General features: G+C 45.9%; 1 protein-coding gene across 1 annotated transcript; it reads right to left on the reverse strand.

The window, feature by feature from the left end:
* Positions 1–252: 252 nt before the first annotated feature.
* SPRY3 (sprouty RTK signaling antagonist 3) lies at positions 253–16,066 on the reverse strand. The gene is made up of 2 exons (XM_032228345.1): positions 15,940–16,066; positions 253–1,459 (listed from the first exon to the last, which is right to left on the reverse strand). Exon 2 carries the CDS (start codon positions 1,410–1,412, stop codon positions 498–500), a length of 915 nt encoding a protein of 304 aa, XP_032084236.1. The 5' UTR covers positions 1,413–1,459; positions 15,940–16,066; the 3' UTR covers positions 253–497.
* Positions 16,067–22,151: the final 6,085 nt, after the last annotated feature.

Raw genomic sequence — 22,151 nt, forward strand, 5'->3', positions numbered from 1 at the left:
GAAGGGTTGGGATGCCAGGGAGGCAGCCATGGTGGCCCGGCGAAAAAGAAAGGAAGAAAACTGGGTGGCCTTGTCCTGAAGATGCCATGTTTTTTGGAGGGGGGCAATACCTCTCTTTTTGGAACCCCGACAGACGAGTCAACTCATAAGGCATTCTGGAGGTCACACTCCTGAGCCAATCCATAGCAAATTGCATCTTCCCTCCCACCCCGCCCCCTTCCACACCCAACCTGATGTCCAAGATGACTAGTGCATGCCTCCACCTGCCCTTGGCTAGGACCAAAATGTGCGAGGCCTTAAAAAGCTCAGCTTGGACACAGCGACCCGTGGCTTCCCCCCCATTCCAGAAACGGTGGTTAATCTCCCAGGAGAACCTCAACAGCTAACCAAAAATTTGGTGCTCTGCTTTGTTCTCGCGCCAGAGGCTCTCAAGAGAAGGGAGCCGAAAGAAGGAGGTCAAAGAGAACAACCATTTCCCTACCCCTTCCCAAGAGGAGTCATACTGGTTTGTCCAAAGTTTTGGGGAGAGCGAGACCACTAGGCGGGGAGATCTTCCTGCAAACGGTATTGGTGTGGTTCTGGCAGCGGCAGCCTGGCCGTTTGACGGCATCGTAGCCCTTCTGGCAGAGTTTGAGGCAACCAAAGGTAGGTAGATAGCAGCATAGGCAGGGCATGAGCAAGGAGAGCAAGCCCATGGCCACCCAACGGGCACAGCAAGAGCCAGGGCCACAGGAGCAGGGATCGTCTGCACAGGTGTCCTCATCATCCGAGGAGCAGTGGTAAAAGATCCCCTTGACGCAGCAGAGGCAAGTCCCATAGTCAATGAGGTTCTCCGGCGAGCAGAGGCAACGCTGGTTGCAGAGCCAACAGGAGGGCAAGGTGCGGGCAGTGGCGCACTGGGCACATTTGCAGTGACCACATTCTTCACAGATGAAGAGATGGCCTGGGTGAAGGGTGGGGGATTTCTCCGGGGTCCCCTTCAGCAGCTCTTCGGCCTTCGGGTCGCTTGCCCGAGGCTGCGTCCGGATGAGTGAGTGTCCGGAGTGCGATGGCGTGATGGCCCTGAGGAGCTGCTGCTCTGACGTGGCAGTGCTGTGGGAGATGGAGCTGGCTGTGCTGGAATGGCTCAGAGGCTGTTGGGGCAGGAGTGTCTGGTGGGGTTGGCTGGGGTGAAATTCCTGGAAGACGGGGGACACCAGGCGTTCCTGAGTCACCTCCACTTTATGGACCGGCGGCGTCTGGGACAGCGAAACCATGGAAGTGGCCTGTTTGCAGGCAGGTCTCTCCACGTAGTCATTGGTGGCACGGGTGGCACGGATCTGGCTGATGGAAAGGACCTGCTGGAACTCATCCGGCATGGAGTCCATGACTTCTTCAGGGCTGTGCTCAGTGGTGCTGGATGCCAGGGGCATTCTGGGAGAGCAGAAAGGCTGGGATCAACAGGGAACATCAGAAGCTCCTACGGGGGAAAGAAGAAGAAGAAGCAAAAGTTATGAACAACAAGTGTGTTAATCCTAAGAATGAACAAATATCATCAAGTTGGGGGGGGAATCCCTCCAGTGCTACCCAAAATCGTATAGCTTCTGAAAACACCCATCAGTCTTCACTCAAAGGACAGCTATATACGTCTTGACATTCCAGATACACAATTCTGTATCCTGGAACAAGCTTTCAACAGAAGTTTCACAGATACAATCCAGCTAGAGAAGGTTTTTTTTTAATATATTGCAGAGAAGTTATAAGTCATCTATGAAGAGAAGATCTACCCAATGGTAGATCCCAGAAATCAACTGAAAGAGAAAAAAGATAGATGTTAGTCCCAGATTCCATAGAGGAAGGGGTCAAAGAAGAAGAGGGAAACCCAGAAGAAAATAGGGAGATAACATCAAAGACATACTACAACAACATCAATTAACAATGGTTGAGGCTGCCAGAGCAAGAGCTACACCCAAAGCAGTAAAAGAGGAATTAAAGGAGGAGGAGGAGGAGGAGGAGGAGGAGGAGGAGGAGAAGGAGAAGGAGAAGGAGAAGGAGGAGGAGGAGGAGGAGAAGAAGAAGAAGAAGAAGAAGAAGAAGAAGAAGAAGAAGAAGAAGAAGAAGAAGAAGAAGAAGTAGTAGTAGTAGTAGTAGTAGTAGTAGTAGTAGTAGTAGTAGTTAGCTCCAGATTTCAAATGCTGGGTCTTTTCATATGCCTCTTGAATAATTGGAAATTCCAGCCTTCAGAATGGGGGACACTTGCTCACTGTTGACTTAATGATGCTGCTTAGCCTTGCCCATGTCAACTCTTACACTTTCTCCAGTTCCCTGCACAAAAGCTGATTGGATTGGCAACGGACGCTTACTTCAGTCTGATACTGTAAAGTTAAAGCTCCCCTCACACATATGTGCTAGTCATCCCCAACTCTAAGGGGTGGTGCTCATCTCCATTTCAAAGCCGAAGAGCCAGCACTGTCCGAAGACGTCTCTGTGGTCATGTGGCCAGCATGACTAAACACCAAAGACGCACGGAACGCTGTTATCTTCTGATACTGTAGGAAGCTACTTAAAAGAACAAAAGAACAGGTGGGGTACTCAACTTTCTCTTCCCACACCTTGCTGCCTTCCTTCCTGTATTGGAAGATATCTCCCTAATGCCATGGTTGGTAGATCCTAGACAGGAATTTTTAGGAAGGCAAAGACATGCATGTTTGAATTGGAAACTTATTTGAACAGGATCTGATTGGTATCTATGATCCTTGCTTAACTCATTCAGCAACAGTTCAAACTTATGACAGCACTGAACAAGTGGTGATTACTACTGTCCTTGGAGTTCTAGCCATTACAGAATCCTGAAGTCACATCATTGTAATTTGCAGCCTTCCCTGCTGGTTTTCCACAACCAAAGTCAATGGGGAAGCCAGCAGGAAGTTGGAAGTCGCACTTACCTAATGTCCTTGCTTAACGACAGCAATTGGGACTGCCAAAACTGCTGTCACTAAAGCAGTACAGTCGTGTGACATTGCACTTCATGACTGCATTGCTTAGTGATGGCCATTCCAGTCCCAATTTCTTTCATAAACTGAGGACTACTTGTTGTCATAGAGAACATTTGTATGGAACTACTAATTCAGCCATCTCTATTGAAACACAGGATGATTTCACACATGTTTCAAGTTGGCAAATCTCTTGTTAGGCAATGTTTGATACCAAAGCATGTAATCTATTGCATGGCTCAACCTCAAAGGCTTGGTTTACACAACAGGCTAGGAGAACAAGCAATCATCACAACATTCTGATCCACGGATTCCATCCCAATCCACAGATAGCATATTATATGAGTCCGTCCCTTCCCCAGCATGTTAGGAGGGAGCTGTTACCTGACTAGATAGCAAGACTGCTGTTATAAAAGAACCAGCTGAATCAGCCATTTTGCAGTGAGGAAATAACAGAATTATAATCATCTGAATCACCTTGTTCCTTTTCCTTGTTTGAAAGCTTGGAGCAGTTGAACAGGGGTAGTTCATTTGTGTCCCATCCAGGCCACAATTAAGCCCACATTTTCTCTGCTGCATCTCTGTAGAACATTTTTGTTGGGCTTTCCATGACATCCCCCACCTCCACACACACACACACACACACCAGTGGTGGGTTTCAAAAATTTTTTGAACCTACTCTGTGGGTGTGGCTTCCTTTGTGGGAGTGGCTTGCCGGCCATGTGACCTGGTGGGAGTGGCTTGCCGACCATGTGTTTTCTTTCTTTCTTTCTTTCTTTCTTTCTTTCTTTCTCTCTCTCTCTTTCTCTCTCTCTCTCTCTATCTATCTTTCTCTCCTTCCTTTTGTCTCTCTGTCCCTTTTTCCTTTTTTTCTTTCATCTCTCACTTTTTCTTTTTTCTTTTTTTTTCTTTCTTTCTTTCTCTTTCTCTGTGTAAGTCTGTCTGTGTGTGTTTGTGTGTGTGTGAGTGGTGGGTTTCAAAAAATTTTGGAACCTCTTCTGTAGGTGTGGCCTGCTTTCCGGGTCCACTAGTGGAACTTCTTCTAACCAGTTCGGTAGATTTGATGAACCGGTTCTACCGAACTGGTGCGAACTGGTAGGAACCCACCTCTGACACACACACAAGAGAATGTCAAAGCTCGGGTTTGGGTTTAGCATTCACTGGTTGGCAATCCTTGGTTGCGTTTCGTAGTCTCAAGTTAAAAATTTGCTCAATAAACTGTAGGGACAACTGAAGAATATTTGAAGGCAGTTGCTTCAGTTGAAGGATTTGAAGACTCATATGACCAAAGTCATCCCGTGCATTAAGTAGCAAATGTCCCATCTGCTGTGATCCATTAGTCTAGGTTATTATGGATGCATCCTTCAACAAACCATAACTTAGCCGAATATGCCCATCATTTACTTGGCTTGGATGTTACAGTACCTGGATTAGTTGGGGACAGAGAAGCTTCATTGATCAATCCAGAGAGGTTGGCCTCTCAAGGATCAGGGGGGGAAATCATTACTGGAGCAATTGATTGGACACAATCCATTGATTGCTCTCCATTTCTTAGAGAAAGCCTGATTTCTATATTATAGTCTTCCCAACCTGATGCCCACTAGAGTTTTTTTTTTAGACGACAACCCTCCATTTGAGCCCTGTGGTTCCACCCCAGCTGGAGGCTTCCAGGTTAGGAAAGGAGCAAACGGGGAAAACGTGATGTCCAGGCCAACAAAATTACACAAGAGCTGGTGCTGCCTTGAACAGCAAACCGCTGACAGGAAGAGGCACAGCGGTGGGAAGATTGATTTTCATTGGTCAGGTTGACCTTGAAGAAGAGTGGAAGATCACGATCTCCTCCCTTTGATTGCTAAAAGCCAAAGCTAATTTGGGTGTTCCACCCATCAAAGGGAAGATAAAAGAATGACAAGCAGCAAGGATTCATTGAAAATATTCTCTCTTTTTTGGGTTCAAACGAAAAGGATGACAGGAGAAAACAAAAGAAGACGATGCAAATCTTAATCTGAGTTGGGCAGGGGCTCAATGCACAGGACAGTTTCTTCTGCATCACATGTGCATAACATCTGCCCACCCTTAGAACCGTTCCAAGCTCTACATGGTATTTTAGAATAGAACAGAAAGCTAGGAGGTCTTCTAGTCCAACTCCCTTCCCAAGCAGAAGATCCTTTACCATTGCAGACAAGTGGCTCTCCAGTCTCTGCTTAAAAGCCTCCAGTGATGGAGCATTCACAACTTCTGGAGGCAAGTTTTTCTACTGATTAATTGTTCTCACTGTCAGGAAGCTTCTCCTTAGTTCTAAGTTGCTTCTCTCTTTGTTCAGTTTCCACCCATGGCTTCTTGTCCTGCCCTCAGGGGCTTTGGAGAGTAGCTTGACTCCCTCTTCTTTGTGGCAACCACTCAACTATTGGAACAATGTTATTATGTCACCCCTGGTCCTTCTTTTCAATAGTCCAGTGATGGCAAACCTTTGAGGCACAGAGTGCCCAAGCTGGAAGGTGCACATGCACACTGGAAACTCAATGTCCAGCTGGCTGGTGCGCACGCACACACAGAGCCAAGGTGGCGCAGTGGTTAAATGCTACTTCAGCTGACTGCAGTTCTGCAGTTCGGCTGTTCAAATCTCACCGGCTCAGGGTTGACTCAGCCTTCCATCCTTCCGAGGTGGGTAAAATGAGGACCCGGATTGTTGTTGGGGGCAATATGCTGACTCTGTAAACCGCTTAGAGAGGGCTGAAAGCCCTATGAAGCGGTATATGTCTAACTGCTATTGATATTGCTATCTCGGAAACCTGATGACCAGCTGGCTGAGCTGTGGCAATGGCAAAAATGCCCACAGAGAGGGCTCTGCGTGCCACCCCTGGCATGCATGCCATAGGTTTGCCATCACGGCAATAGACTACTGTAGATAAACACAATTCCTGCAACCGTTCTTTAGGTGTTTTAGCCTCCAATCCCCTAATCATCTTTGCTGCTCTTTTCTGCACTCTTTCCAGCATCTCAACATCTTTTTTTATAATAGGGTGTCCAAAACTGGATGCAGTATTCTAAGTGTGTCCTCACACATGACCATCACAGGGTTACCACAGTCACACGATCTCAACTCAAGTGCTTAACAAGTGGCCTGGACATTGTTTACGATGGTTGCAGCATCCCAGGTTCACGTAATTGACGTCTGGGACCTTTCCAGCTGGTTTCTGACAAGCAAAATTGATGGGGGAAGCCAGATTTGTTGAACAGCTTAACAATCACAGCAAAAAAAGGGCTGTAAAATCAGGTGCAGTTCACTTAAGGACTGCATTACTTAGTGACAGATGCTCTGGTTCCAAGTGGAGGACTACCTATAACTCAGAGCAGTGAAGCAGACGGTGGAAGAAGACTGTCTAGGCACATTATTCACCCCAGCATCTACAATGGCAAAGCACCGGTCCAAGTATTCTCCCATGCCATCCCACTCTTTTGGTAAGTCTTTGGAGCCTCAGACATCCTGGTATGGCCCACAGAGAACAATGTAGTAGAAACCTTGCAAAGTGAAATACGGGTGATCTGTAAGCTGAGCTAAAGTCCTCTTGTCCAAATTATGGAGCTTTGGGGATTCACAGAGGGCTAGTTTTGCAAAACCACGTTAAACTCAGATTCTCAACCCATATAAGTTTCATTAACCAAACACGCTAAACCCACATCAATATACCATAATATGTTCCCAGATATAAATGTATCATGGATGGATGGATGGATGGATGGATGGATGGATGGATGGATGGATGGATGGATGGATGGATAGATAGATAGATAGATAGATAGATAGATAGATAGATAGATAGATAGATAGATAGATAGATAGATAGATATTGAGACAGGGGGGAGGACAGATAGATACAGATTGAGATAGAGATAGATAGATGCATATATATATGTACATGCACACACATACCTATACCCACACCTATAGCTATACATATACAATACATAAACAAGAAATTGAGCTTGTCATCTGTCAAAACCCAAGCGATAAAGATATAGATACAGATACAGATTAAGTGTTTTTTCTTCTATCAAAGTACCTGGTCTTCCCAAATATGGGGGGGAGGAAAACTTGTGGCTCAGAGATTAATACAAGTGCCTAAGATGTAAAAACAGCCCAGGTTCAAATCCCAGTAAGGGTATGGCTAGTTGATGAGAGCTAAATAGCTTGAAATAGATCTATACTAGTCTATCTTTATTTCTTTATCAGCAAAAAATATATACATATACGTACACACTCCCCATAATATTCATTGACGGTACCCACAACCAAATGAATCACAAATCATTCAGCTCCATTTTAGCTGAATGTGTTGCGTGAATCCATCCGGGGATTTCCCATAGTGTGGGAAGAAGGAAGGGAGAAAAGAGATCCTATCCTGGCACTGACGGGATCCCTATGGAGGATGAAAATGGAGGCGGTGCCCAAAGGAAGAACAAGGGCTCCTTTCCGCAATTGAAAAAGAAAAAAGAAAATCGCGCTACACTAAATGCATCTTTGGAAATCAACCCAATTCTCCCAATCCAATTTCTTTTGTTCTTTCTCCTTTGCTGGAGATCCTGAGCTAGAGTCCGGGAGCAAAGCTGGCGGGTGGGTGGGGAACAACCTTGTTCTTAAAAACAGCCTCCAATGCAAAGTAAAATCAACCGAGGTGGCAAAAGCATTCAATTTCTTCTCTGTGTGAAGGCCCCGTGCTGTCACTCAACCGCTTGGCAAGGAAGACTTCCCCATTCCGTGGACAAGGCATATTAAAATCCTAGGCCATATCTATTGTCATTAGTTCCCTGGCACTCAACCAACATCTGGATGTAAGGCTGCCCATTTAGCCTTCGCTGCAAGGAAGATAATCACTAAGAGAGAAAGGTCCCTCATTCAGACAAAAGCTCTCTCTCCATGCCATGGAAATGTGAATGCTCCGTTGGATATCACTATTCGACAGCATTTTTGGTGTGGCAGCAGTTATAGAGAAGAGGAGAGAAGGCCAGCTCCGTTGGTATGGACATGTCCTGAGAGCAGCACCTTCCAAGGTTCCCAAGACTGCCAACCAACTAGAAGTCAATGGCTGACAACCTCATGGGCACCCAAAACAGAGATAATAATAAGACACCATCAACAAACAAAGCAGTGGACCTGCGCCCTGGAGATGAAGTTGACCATGCAAAGTTCAATGATCCAAAAAGAAGAGGAGGAAGAAGAAGAAGAAGTAGAAGAAAAAGAAAAAGAAGAAGAAGAAGAGGAGGAGGAGGAGGAGGAGGAGGAGGAGGAGGAAGTAGAAGAGGAAGAGGAAGAGGAGGAAGAAGAACAAGAGGAGGAGGAGGAGGATCACTTATTAACTATAAGAGAGTCATTTATCCTGGATGGGCTGCCAGTATTTTTCTAGGATCTCAAGAACTTAAAGAGTTCTTGAACCATTGAAACTGGACACAATCACTTTACTTATTATATGTATGCTTTATTGGATTAATAACCTCTTTTATTCTGCCTGAAATTCAAGGTAGCACATGGAAACCTCCTAGCTTTTCCTTCAAAACAAAATACAGAATACAGCACAACAGAGTTGGAAGGTCCCTTGGAGGTCTTCTAATCCAACCCCAGCTCAAGCAGGAGACTCTATATTCCATTCTGGATAAATTTCTGTCCAATCTCTTCTTAAAAACTTCCAGTGTTGGAGCATTCACAATTTCTGGAGGCAGGTTGTTCCACTGATTAATTGTTCTCACTGTTAAGAAATGTCCTCCAAGTTCTAGGTTGCTTCTCTCCTTGATTAGTTTCCATCCTTGTTTCCAAACAACAATCCTGTGAGGTAGGCAGGGCTGTGAAAGAGCGACTAGCCCAAAGCCATCCAGTGAATTTGGAGAGTGGAATGAAGCATCCCTACTTCAACAATTAACCAAGAGACGTTTCCACAGTTTAAGATGGACTTAACCACTTAAGCATTATATCACATCAGCTATCACATAAAATAGTCATCTTACCTTACTACAGTCTCAAATCACATCTATAATTCAGCCAGCCAACTTCTGGGTTTCTTACCACCGCAGTGCTGAATAAACCACTACTGGCTGGGTTCACACAATCCTCTCTATACCATTAAATATTACATTAGCTGGAGTGAAAAATCTGCAAAGCCTATTGAAGGCCACCCAAACAAACCACGTTGTGCTTCAGTACAACAATCATCTCACAAAGCACATCATAGTTTTTTTTTAAATGCTAGAGAAACTCTCGGCTCAACTCATCTCACAGGCGTTGCTATTGTGGGTAAAATAGAAGGCGGAAGAAGTATTAGGTGCATTTGCTACTTCAAAGTATGCACAAATGAATGAATGAATGAATGAATGAATGAATGAATGAATGAATGAATGAATATTTTTTTAACCCTACAGATAATCAGGAAGTCTGGGAAAGTTTAAATAAATAAATAGGAGGAGGAAGGAATATAGGGTATGTTTGCTACCTCAAAGTAGAAAGAAAGAAGGAAGGAAGGAAGGAAGGAAGGAAGGAAAGAAAGAAAGAAAGAAAGAAAGAAAGAAAGAAAGAAAGAAAGAAAGGGAAGAAGTATGGGTTTGTTTGCTACCTCAAAATATGAATAATTGAATGAATGAATGAATATTTTTAACCCTACAGATAATCAAGAAATCTGGGAAAGTTTAAATAAATAAATAGGAGGAGGAAGGAGTATTGGGTATGTTTGCTACTTCAAAGAAGAAAGAAAGAAAGAAAGAAAGAAAGAAAGAAAGAAAGAAAGAAAGAAAGAAAGAAAGAAAGAAAGAAGGAGTATTGGGTATGTTTGCTACTTCAAAGAAGAAAGAAAGAAAGAAAGAAAGAAAGAAAGAAAGAAAGAAAGAAAGAAAGAAAGAAAGAAAAAGAAAGAAAGAAAAGGAAGAAGGAGTTTTGGGTATGTTTGATAATAAATGTATGAATGAATGGATGAATGAATGAATAAATAAATAAATAAATAAATAAATAAATAAATAAATAAATAAATAGACTTTTTTAACCCTATAGCTCATCAGGAAAGCTGAGAAACTTTATAGGAAACTCACCTTATAGGGAAGATGGGCGGCATAAAAAATAATTTAAAAATACGTTAAAATAAATAAACTATCACCAATACCAGCTCTGTTGACCCTAAGCGTACAGTGACAACCACCAGCCAGCCCAGAAGTCAGGACATGCTCCAGATGCAACTCCTAAAATCCACTCAAAAGAACCATTGCTAGGCTGTCCAGGGGCTTAATTTGAAGCACGCACGTTGCCCTGCCACCTAGTGAGGCTTTCCGTAAAATAATACAAGGTCTGCCTCTCTGACCTGAAGAACGACGGGAAGGTCCCTTTAAGACCTGCCACAATTCTCCAGCAACAAACTGAAGGGAGGAGGAGGGAAGAGGGAAAGCGGAAGATTGAATGACAATAAACTGTTTGCCATTCAGAACGGAATGGCAGGAAGGATCCAACCCAGCCAGCAGGAGAGACTGAAATAGATACTGCAGGGAAGGGAAAGAAAGGAAGGGGGTAGGGTGGGGGGGAGGAAAAGAGGAGAATTGGCCACTGCAGCAGCCGAGCATGAAAAGCAGGCTGAAAAGAAGCTGAGAAAACCCCGAGGAGGAGAAATTGGTTTGCAACCGTGCCTGGCCACACACCAGTGGTGTTGGCAATCCCAAGAAGCAGAATAGGTGGGACAAACTCAAGTGCCATTAAGGGCTCATCCTTCTCCGCCTGGCCCGAAGCCACAGAATAATGCGCTTTAGAGTCCAGGAAGGTCATTTCTCAATCTCGTTAATGGGGAGAGTGCTTCTGAGCATGTGCTGAGCGCATTCAACACCACAGCCTGCAGAAAATGGTCCTTTTGGCATCTCAGAAGTTGCCCCAGGTGGACTCCTGATGAAACCAATGGACAGGCTCCAAGCAGATCTAAACCCTGGGATTGTTCTTCACTGACCTCCTATAAATGTATAAAAGTAAAGGTTCCCCTCACACATATGTGCTAGTCGTTCCTGACTCTAGGGGGCGGTGCTCATCTCCATTTCAAAGCTGGAGAGCCAGCACTGTCCGAAGACGTCTCCGTGGTCATGTGGTCGGCATGACTAAACACCGAAGGCGCATGGGACACTGTTACCTTCCCACCAAAGGTGGCCCCTATTTTCCTACTTGCATTTTTTACATGCTTTTGAACTGCTAGGTTGGCAGAAGCTGGGACAAGTAACGGGAGCTCACTCCACTACGCGGCACTAGGGATTTGAACCGCCGAACTGCTGACCTTTCTGATCGACAAGCTCAGTATCTTAGCCACTGAGCCACCGTGCCCCTTATAAATGTATAGTCAATCGCAAAGACACGCCCATCTTGTAAACTACCCCAAGTTGCATGCTTTGGATTAGCTTTTCGTGGTTCAGTTGCTAAATTGTGTCCAAGTCTTTGCACAACCCCATGGACCACAGCACATCAGGTTCCCCTGTCCTTCACCATCTCCCAGAGTTTGCCCCACTTTCGTGTTCATTGCATCAATGACACTATCTAACCATCTCATCCTCATGCCTTCTTCTTTTGGCCTTCCATCTTTCCCAACATCAGGGTCTTCTCCAAAGAATTGGGTTGTCTAACAGGGATGAATTTCTAAATTCTGCTGCTGCCCAATTCTGCATTCGACACCTGATTTCTGCAGATAACAATAGCACTTATACCACTTTACAGTGCTTTACAGACCCCCTAAAAGTGGTTTTACAGAGTCAGCCTCTTGCCCCCAACAATCTGGGTCCTCATTTTACCCACCTCGGAAGGATGGAAGGCTGAGTCAACTTTAGCCTCAGGATTGAACTATTGGCAGTGGGCAGAGTTAGCCTGCAATACTGCATTCTAACTGGGAGGGAGGGAGGGAGGGAGGAAGGAAGGAAGGAAGGGAGGGAGGGAGGGAGGGAGGGAGGGAGGGAGGGCAATAGCAACGTGGCACGACAAAACCGCGATCCACTAAAGCGCGCCCGATTAAAGCACGTACCTGACGTCATCAGCAGCGCGACAAATACGACCGCGGAGAAAAAAGGGCGCTTTAAAAAGCGCTTTTAAAGCAAGCCGATTCACGTAAAGGTAAGGGTTGGGTTTAGGGTTAGGGTTAGGTTAAGGGTTAGGGTTACGTTAAGCGTTAGGGTTAGGTTTAGGGTTAGGTTAAGGTTTAGGGTTAGTTTTAGGGTTAGGTTAAGGGTTAGGTTTAGGGTTAGGTTTAGGGTTAGGTTAAGGGTTAGGTTTAGGGTTAGGGTTAGGGTTAGGTTTGGGGGGGTTAGGGTAAGGTTTTTGCATTAATTTTAACTTTACCGCTCACAGCGTGATGTTTTCGTCGCGCTGTGATGACGTCAGGTACGCGCTTTCGTCGAGCGCGCTTTAGTCTACCGCGGTTTTGTGGTAGAACTCAATAGCAATACCACTTAGACATATACCACTGTGCAGTGCTTTCCAGCCCTCTCTAAGTGGTTTACAGAGTCTATTGCCCCCAATAATCTGTGCCCTCATTTTACCCACCTCGGAAGGAGGGAAGGCTGAGTCAACCTTCAGCCTGTTGAGATTCAAACTGCCAAATTGCAGTCAGCCGGCAGTCAGCAGCAGTAGCCTGCAGTACTGCACTCTCACCACGGCGCCACCACAGCACCCCTTCCACTCTATACAGATAGTCCTCAACTTACAGCAGTTCCTTTAGTGACCATTCAAAGTCACAACAGCGCTGAGAAAAGACACTTACGACCGTTTTTCACAGTTCCGACTTTTGCAGCATTCTCATAGTCACCCGATCAAAATTCAGACGTTTGGCAACTGGCTCATATTTATGAGGGTCGCCGTGTCCTGGGGTCATGTGATCCCCTTTTGCGACCTTCTGAGAAGCCAAAGGCCATGGGAGGGTTGGGCAGATTCACTTAACAACCGGGTTAATAAGATCAAATGCAGTGATTTACTTCACCACTGTGGCGAGAAAGGTGGTAAAATGGGGCAACACTCACTTTAACCAATGTCTCACTTAACCACAGAAATGTTGGGCTCAGTTGCGGTCATAAGTTGAGGACTGCCTGGTCCAAGTCATCATTTTCCTTCTATGCCAATGATAGGACGTCTTAGGAGAATAATCATCCTAGTCATTTTCCATGCAATCCATTGCCAATCCTTCAGTTGCCGAGAATCAGATTGAAAAACCAGCTTAAAAGCCCAACAAGTAGCAACTTTTCTATCTGTTTCCTCTTTCCTGGGAGCCTCCTTTTGGAAGCTTGCTCAATGCCCTCCGCGAGGGCGTGGTCCCAATGAATGAATTTGGAAACGGTCCCTCCTCTGGCTGCAAATTTCCCAATCAATGAATGCTGATGTAACCACTAGCTGCAGGCAGAACTTCCTAGATCCAAGTCTTCGTTGTGGTATCTCAAGGGCTCTCAGCTCCTGCCACAGACCCAGACCTTCTTTTAGAGAAACAAGGAGAAGGCTGTAGCACAAATGGCCACGGACAAATCACTGGCCACTAACCTACTTTGCTGGATAGTGGCAGTGATGTGTTGGTTGGTACTAGACCAAAGGTGATGGATTTTTTTTATTATTATTATAATAGAAGACTCTTACAATTAAGAGCCGGCTCAAGGGATTGTCAATGGTCAATGACAAGCAATCAGGTTGATTCCTTTATTTAAAAAACCCTTCTCTAAAACGATGATGGTAGAAGGAGAATGAGGAAAAGGAGGAGGGGAGGAGGAGGGGAAGGAGAAGGGGGGAAGAAGAAGAAGGGGAAGAAGAAGGAGGAGAAGGATAGTATAATCTTCAATGTCATTGTACAAAATAAATGGAAGAGGACGAGGAGAGGAAGAGGAAGAAGAATAATATAGTCTTTATTTCCTTTATTTAGAGGAGGAGGAGGAGGAGGAAGGAGAAGAAGGAGAAGGAGGAGGAGGAGGAGAAAAAGAAGAAGAAGAAGAAGAAGAAGAAGAAGAAGAAGAAGAAGAAGAAGAAGAAGAAGAAGAAGAAGCTATCTGTTCAATCGTATCCAATATCTGTTGATTCCACAGATCAGCTCTCTCCAACATTTTCTAATTTTTTCTTACTGTTTTTTTCCCCTTTCGATTGTTTCTTTGCTCTGGTCTGTGTCAGCTTTGATGGCACCTCACCACCTCTTTTCTGGCAGCCTTGTTTCCTTTTACTGCTGACCCTTCCAAACACAACTGCCTTTTCCAGTGAGCTTTGGTCCACTGGTGGACCAAAATACGGGCTTGCAAAATTGTTCACAAAATGCCTTCTTCCCAAGAAATATCTTCCCCTTGTTTCATTAACATCCTTGATCATCTAGCCTTGGATCATTCCCCCACCCCCAAGCTGCTCAGCCAGCCCCCTTTCCCGGTTTCCTATTTGCCTAACTGCCCCAGGGAATCCATGGGTCTCCTTCAAAACTACTGGATAACAAGGTTTTCCCCCTTTCCCAAATTATTTTCTGTCTCCCGTTCCGACAATCTATCCAAACCTCAGTTGAGCTTGCATTTTGCCTACTTCAGGGATACATAGAATGATGAAGAGAGCACCCTATTTTTTTTAGTGCAGCTACATCCACACCATCCACATTCTGCCATCCCCCAAGAGCTTAAAGTTTGGTAGAAAAGACCAAGAAGACACCCTCCCCAACCCAATTCCTGCAGCAGACACCCAAGAAACCTCTAAGACGTCAAGAGAGAACCCATCCATTACTCCAAGGCAGATTCGCCTCTCCAGGTGAACATTTCATCGAGCTATTTTACCCGTAATAGTCAAATCGTCGGAGAATTTCCCAGTCCTGTTTGCCCGAAGAGATCCATAAACCTCGCCACTTTCTTGAGCATTAGGAATACTATTTTTTTTAAAAAAAAGCGAACACCTGTAGGATGATTTGGGATCGCGCAACATCCCAGGGATCAGGAGGAAGATTTGGATTGCAATGCCCATCTCTCCCAATTGAACAGTAGCTCCGCAGAGCATCTCTTGCCTTCTCTCGGCCGTCCGTTCTCCTGCTCCTAATTCTTGGGAGGGCAGAATAGGGCAGAATTCCACTCAATAAGGAATTCTCCTACCACCAATATCCCCCACCCCTACCCCCACCCGGGCTGCAACATTCGTGAATTCTAAACGATGGTTATTAGTTTTAGTTCTTCAATCCATATACATCTTCTTCTTTTTTTGTGGGGAGGGAAGTGAGAAAAAAGCAAGACCCCACAAGCTGGAAAGTCCAACACACACACACACACACACACACACACACAGAGAGAGAGAGAGAGAGAGAGAGAGAGAGAGAGAGAGAGAGAGAGAGAGAGAGAGAGAGAGAGAGAGATCTTCTTGTTAGACAGGGGTCTAACGTTCGATTCTTAAACCCGGTTAGATCCCCAGCAGAATCGAGGTTTGCCATTCGGATCAAAAGCCCGAATGGTTGAGATCTCGACGAAGAAGGAATAAAGTCGCACCTTGAGCTCCGTCGGAGGGACGAGCAGGGAGGGGGGAATCGCGGCTCCTTCCAAAGCACCCCCCCCCCGCGCCCTCTGCGGCTCGCCCCCTCCCTCCAAAGAGCGACCCCACCCACCCAACGGCAAGAGCGCAGAGAGGACGCCCCGAGCGCCAAGGTGGTCGGGTTTCCCCCATTGGTAGTTCCCGTAGACAGCTTTCCCACCCCGGGAAAAAAAATCCCTCGTGGAACGGACGGGGCTTGGCAAATCCCTGCCAGCGGGTGCAGCCAAAAAGGGCCGTCTGATTAAGAGCAGGAGCCGTCGGCTCTCCGGGAGAGAAGTGTCCCCTGCGTCCTGCGTTCCGCGTCCAGGGCTGGGAGACCCAAGGAGGCTCTAGATCGCTCCACTTGCCCCGGAACCCGGAGCCAAGAGGCGGATGCGCTGCCAAAAAGCCACCGGAGACCCCGGAGCGAGCCCCGGACGGATGAGGTCTCCGCCGGGATGCCTGGGAGCTTACCTCGACGTCGCTCCCGTTCTCCGGGCGTCTGGCCGGGCGCTCTCCCCCTCCCCCGGGTGGCAGTCAAGGGACGCCGCCAGCGGCGAGGAAAAGCCGCGCCGTCTCCCGCGAAAGCGCAGCGGCTCCGGATGAGGCTGGGAAGGGACCTCCCTACGGGGCGGAGACGAGGCCTCGAAGGGGCGGCGGCTGGCTTTCTCTTTTTTTGTGAATGTAAAGAGCGCTCGGGGGCGCGCTTTGTGAATGGAGAGAGGGGAGGGGAAAAGAGAGGGGTGGGGACTCCGCCCCCTGACTCCTCCCCCTTCTCTTCTCTTCCCTCCCTGCGTTCCTCACCCTCCCCATCCCTCTCTATTTCCCCATCCCCATCCCCCTCTCTCTTCTTTCTCCCCTCTCTCTCCTCCCTCTCCCTCTCGTTCCGTCTCTCTCTTTCTCCCCCTCTCCCTCTCTCCTCTCTTCTCTTCTCTCTTCTTTCTTCTCTCTCTCTCCCTCTCCTTCCGTATCTCTCTGTCTCCCCCTCTCCCTCTCTTCTCTTCTCTCCTCTCTTCTTTCTTCTCTCTATCTCCTCTCTTCTTTCTTCTCTCTCTCTCCTCTCACCTTCCGTCTCTATCTCCCCCTCTCCCTCTCTTCTCTACTCGTTCTTCTCTTTCTCCCTCTCTCTCCCTCTCTCCCTCTCCTTCCCTCTCTCTCTGTCTCCCCCTCTCCCTCTCTTCTCTCATCTCTTCTCTCCTCTCTTCTTTCTTCTCTCTCTCTCTCCCCTCACCTTCCGTCTCTCTATCTCCCCCTCTCCCTCTCTTTTCTACTCTTTCTCTCTTCTTTCTTCTCTCTCTCCCCCCCCCTCTCTCTTACTTTCCTGGAGCAATTAATGCTCTCCAAGTGGCGTCATTGCGTTGAAATGGAATCGGCCCATTAAGGCGTCCCCGCAGGGAGCTCCAGCTCTCGCGCGCCCGCCGCCCGCTCCTTCCAACCGGGCTGCCTGCCACGCAAACAGCCAGCGGCGGAACCGCACGAATTGCCGAGGCTGGGGCGGCTGGGAGGAGAGAGGGAAGAGAAAGAGAGAGACCCCCGCTCGCCAGTCTTGCAAGCGGGGATGGCTCAGTCCTGGGGACCGAGTCTCGTCCGATCAATTGAGTTGATCCCTCCTTTGTAAAAAAAATAAAAAAATCCCGGAGACGACCGTGCCTTTGAGCATTATTTATTTATTTGTTTGTTTGTTTGTTTATTTCCTTGCTTACTTACTTAGTTACTTACTAATTTACTAATTTGCTTATTTATTTATTTACTTATTTCCTTCCTTGCTTGCTTATTTACTTATTTATTTATTTAGTTGGTCACACAGGTGCAAGATAACAGGAATAAGAATAAACATGAATGAGAACACAGGAAATGGGTACAAATAAATGGGGGCAGAAAGAAAACAGAGACGTTAGGAACGCTGGTGCACTTATGCCCGCTTTTAGGTTTATGCCAACCCCTTATGCTTTTGCACTTATGGGCAAAGTCTCCCTTCCTGTCTCTTCCCCGCCCACCGCCTCCATCCCAACTGATCTGGGGGAAGAGGTTGTTGGTCGGAAACAACGTGAAAGTAGCGACAAATAAAATAAACAATCAGAGAGATTGAGAGAGAGAGAGAGAGAGAGAGAGAGAGAGAGAGAGAGAGAGAGAGAGAGAGAGAGAGAGAGAGAGAGAGAGAATGCACCTGAGTTCTCAGCACACACGCATTATTGGAGCTTTTAAACGCTCAGATCAATTGGATGGGGGGGGGGCTCAAAGATCGGACAGTTTATCATCCTGAATATGTTACCACACAACAGGAAGGTCTGGTGCATTAAAAAGAAAGGGAAGATGATTTCTGAGCATTGGAGTTTCCCAGCAGGGAAAGATCAGAGAAAAATACCCATGGGTGAGAAACCTCAAAAGCTGGCTTTGAAATCCAGGATTCTTAACACACTGCGAGAACTGCCATGGCTTAACCCCTGTTTTAATCATGGTTTATTGAACAAATCACAATTGGCTGTCTGCAACATGCTAAGCCTTAAGATCCTGCCGAAAATTCAATAAACTGCATTGTATTAGCATTGGAAAAGAACTTTAAGCAGAAAATAAGAAACACGCAATCTAAAACTGCAAGAATCTTCTTGAGAGCCAATATAATATAGTTGTTAAGAATAAGAATACTGTCCCCCAAAAAAATGCTTTTTCAAGAGGCAACTGGACTTTCTTGCTTTTCTTTGAAGATGTTTCGCTTCTCATCCAAGAAGCTTCTTCAGTTCTGACTGGCTGGTGTTTGTGTGTGTGTGTGTGTGTGTGTATGTGTGTGTGAAAGGATGCATACTCTTTGCAGATAGGTCGTTTGCATTCTTCTGCATCTCAAACTGAAGCAAAAATGGTTCCTGCAGTCTGCAATTTTCCATTCCCCACCAGCCAGTCAGAGCTGAAGGTGGCGCAGTGGTTAGAGTGCAGTACTGCAGGCCACTTCAGCTGACTGTTATCTGCAGTTCAGCGGTTCAAATCTCACCGGCTCAAGGTTGACTCAGCCTTCCATCCTTCCGAGGTGGGTAAAATGAGGACCCAGACTGTGGGGGGCGATATGCTGACTCTGTAAACCGCTTAGAGAGGGCTGAAAGCCCTATGAAGCGGTATATAAGTCTAACTACTAAGAAGCTTCTTGGATGAGAAGCAAAATGTCTTCAAAGAAAAAAACCAGAAAGTCCAGTTGCCTCTTGAAAAAAGCATCTTTGGGACAAACATGACCTGGATGACTGAGAATCTCCATAGACAATAAGAATACTGAGATCTGGATTCGGGTCCATTCTTGGTCATAGATATACTCTTAAGTAGCTTTGGGCCAGTTTCTTAACCATTCTGCCTCCCAGGGTCGTTGTGGCGACAGAATGAAGGTAAACACTTATGTAGAACAGGTGGGGTCATCTTTATCCATCATAATAGTCTTGATACCTTAGGAGCAAATCCTCTTCTGGTTAGAGCATCATCTATATAATGACATTATGGTACTTATGTTAGTAATATAATACCAATAGAAAACTCAGTTCCTTTGCTTCTGCAATTAAGCAGATCACATCTAGAAAGAAGGAAGCAGAAGGATGGAGGTGGGAGGGAAAATCAGACACCAACTTATGTGGGCTGGACAGCTTTAACAGATTAACAGAGTTGGAAGGGACCTTGTAGGTCATTTAGTCCAACCCCCTTGCCCAAGCAGGAAACCCTACATCATTTCTGACAAATGGCAGTCCAATCTCTGCTTGAAAGCCTTCAGAGATGAAGCCCCCACAACTTCTGAAGGCAACTTCTGTCCCATGGGTTGATTGCTCTCACTGTCAGAAAATTTATCCTGATTTTCAGGTTGAATCTCTCCTTGATCAGTTTCCATCCATGATTCCTTATCTGGCCTTCGGGTGTCTTGGAAAATAGCTTGACTCTCTCCTCTCTGTGGCAGCCCCTCAAATATTGGAAGACTGCTATCATGTCTCCCCTGGTCCTTCTCTTCATTAAACTAGCCATGCCCAGTTCCTGCAACCGTTCATCGTATGTTTTAGCCTCCAGTCCCCTAATCATCCTGGTTGCTCTTCTCTGCACTCTTTCCAGAGTCTTAACAGGTTTGGCAATTCGGTGTCTCAGCAACTTTAAGAAGTGTGGACTTTAACTCCCAGAAATCCCCAGCCAGCATTCTTGAAGTCCACACCTCACCAAGGCTGAGAAACATTGGACTGCATATGAGCTGGGTGCAGAATCTGAACAGATAACCCTCAGCACTGTGTCTGGTTTTTCCGGGTTCCATTTTGTGTGTATTTTTGCGTGCATACAACTTCCCGCCCTGTATGATTATATTGTCATGCATGTTACATAAGTTGCCCAAGAAAGATGTACATTCTCTATTTGGGGAAAGTTTGCTTTGCATAAGGATTGTGGTGCGTACTTCTTGAGAAGGAAACTGCATGGAGTTCAATGAAATGAATGTTCTCGTAGCACTTACAGCCACTTAACTGGAGCAGCTTCTGGAGAGCAAAGGGAAACTACTTTGTTCTTTTCTTGAATTGAGGTTTAGCTGCAAATAGGAAGCAAGAATAACTTTTGTGTTAATACTCTGGCAAGTCAGCCAGTTCAGCCTCCAGGGATTTAGGTTTCCTTCCTTCCTGCCTTCCTTTCTCCCTCATTCCCTTCCTCATTAACTTTCTTTCTTTCTTTCTTTCTTTCTTTCTTTCTTTCTGCCTTCTTCTCCCTCATTCTCCTCCTTTCCTCATTGACTTCCTCCCTTCCTTCGTTCCTGCCTTCCTTTCTCCTAAATTTCCTTCTTCCCTTCCTCATTAACTTCCATTTTCTCATTCCTATCATTTCTCCTTTCCTGCCTGCTTGCCTTTCTGTCTTCCTTTCTCCCTCATACCCCTCCTCCCTTCTTCATTAACTCCCTTCCTTCCTTCCTTCCTTTCTTCCTGCCTTCCTTTCTCCCTCATTTCCTTCCTCCCTTCCTCATTCCCTTCCATTTTCTCATTCCTATCATTTCTTCTTTCCTGCCTGCTTGCCTTTCTGTCTTCCTTTCTCCCTCATACCCTTTCTCCCCCATTTCCTTTCATTCTCTCATTCTCATTACTCCTTTCCTTCCTTCCTTCCTTCCTTCCTTCCTTCCTTCCTTCCTTCCTTTCCTTTCCTTTACTTCCTTCCCTCTTTCTTCCTTCCCTCCCATCCTCTCTCTCTCTCTCTCCCTCCCTCCCTCCATGTGTCCATCTATCCATTTTTTCCTTTCTGATTCAGACATGAGCACAGCAAGTTTCTCTTTAAGGCAGCAGTTTGAACGACACCTTATTCAACCCAAGAACAAGAAGGTATCATTTTTAAAAGACATTGGATCACAGATCAAACTGCTACAATTCCTTTATCAATCATAGGGGATGGGTGGGCTAACTGGGTTCCTGATTTCTTTCTGATGAGCCATTTCTCTCCTTGGCTTCCTCCTAATGTTCAAAATGCTGATTAAAAAAAAAAAAGACTAAGAAGCTAATTTTGGAGCCAAGAAACTCCTAAAGTTCCAAGCTTCCTCGTCCAAACGAGCATGGGGAGAGGAAAGCAGGGAGCTATTTCCGAGATCCATTAGCACTTTCTCTGCATTTTCTTTTCTATTTTTTTCCCCTTCCTGTGTGTGTCTTTCCATTTACTATCCAGCCCAGAGTCTGCTTTCACAATCCAATAATAAACTGCCATGAATCAGCCAGAATGCACTAAAGAGGAAGGAGAGAATGACTTGTAGCTGGCTACTGAGGTGGAGTGGAGGACCAGCTCCCCCCACCCCACCACCACCGAAGGGAACAGAGGTTCCCCAGTCATGTCCGCCCCCACTTTCCAATGAGAACTAAAACTGTCTTTAACAAGGAGGTTAAAAAATTCTCCCCGACCAAGATAGACAATTTATGTCAAGGTTCCAAGTACTGTCTTTCCCCAAAAATAAGACAGGGTTTTATTTTCTCTTGACCCCCAAAATAAGCGCTTGGCTTTATGGAGGAAACATTGAAAAAGAACATTGAATATTTGTGGTGGTAGTGGTGGTGGTGGTTGTGGTGGAGGAGCAGGAGCAGGAGGAGCAGGAGCAGGAGCAGGAGGAAGAAGAAAAAGAGGGAAAGAGAAGGAGGGAAAGAGTAGGAGAAGGAGAGGAGGAGGAAGAAGAAGATGGGGAGAGGAGGAGGAAAAGAAGAAGGAGAAGAAGGAGAAGGAGGAGGAGGAGGAGGAGAAGGAGAAGGAGAAGGAGAAGGAGAAGGAGAAGGAGGAGAAGAAGAAGAAGAAGAAGAAGAAGAAGAAGAAGAAGAAGAAGAAGAAGAAGAAGAAGAAGAAGAGGAGGAGGAGGAGGAGGAGGTGGTGGTAGTAGTAGTAGTAGTAGTAGCAGTTGTTGTTGTTGTTGTTGTTTCCATTGAAACAGAGAACTGACTTGGTCAATCTTTCTTTCTCAGTCCAACCATGTTAGATAGAAAATCCCTTGGAATTTCATGTAGGGAGATTCCAGGCCACGGGTCAGATGGCTTTGTCATGAAAACAGGACAGTATCTCTCTCTCTCACACACACACACAACCCTCAGCCATCTCATCAGTAAATAAGTGTGAGAATACCAGTCCACTCCAGAGAATTTTTGAAATTCTTTTGTTTTTCAGCAAGATGTTCTCTTCCTTTTTCTTGTCATTAATCAAGCTAAGTAAAAACAAATAGAAGGGGG

This window comes from Thamnophis elegans, chromosome 12, assembly GCF_009769535.1.
Source record: "Thamnophis elegans isolate rThaEle1 chromosome 12, rThaEle1.pri, whole genome shotgun sequence".
NCBI lineage: Eukaryota > Metazoa > Chordata > Lepidosauria > Squamata > Colubridae > Thamnophis > Thamnophis elegans.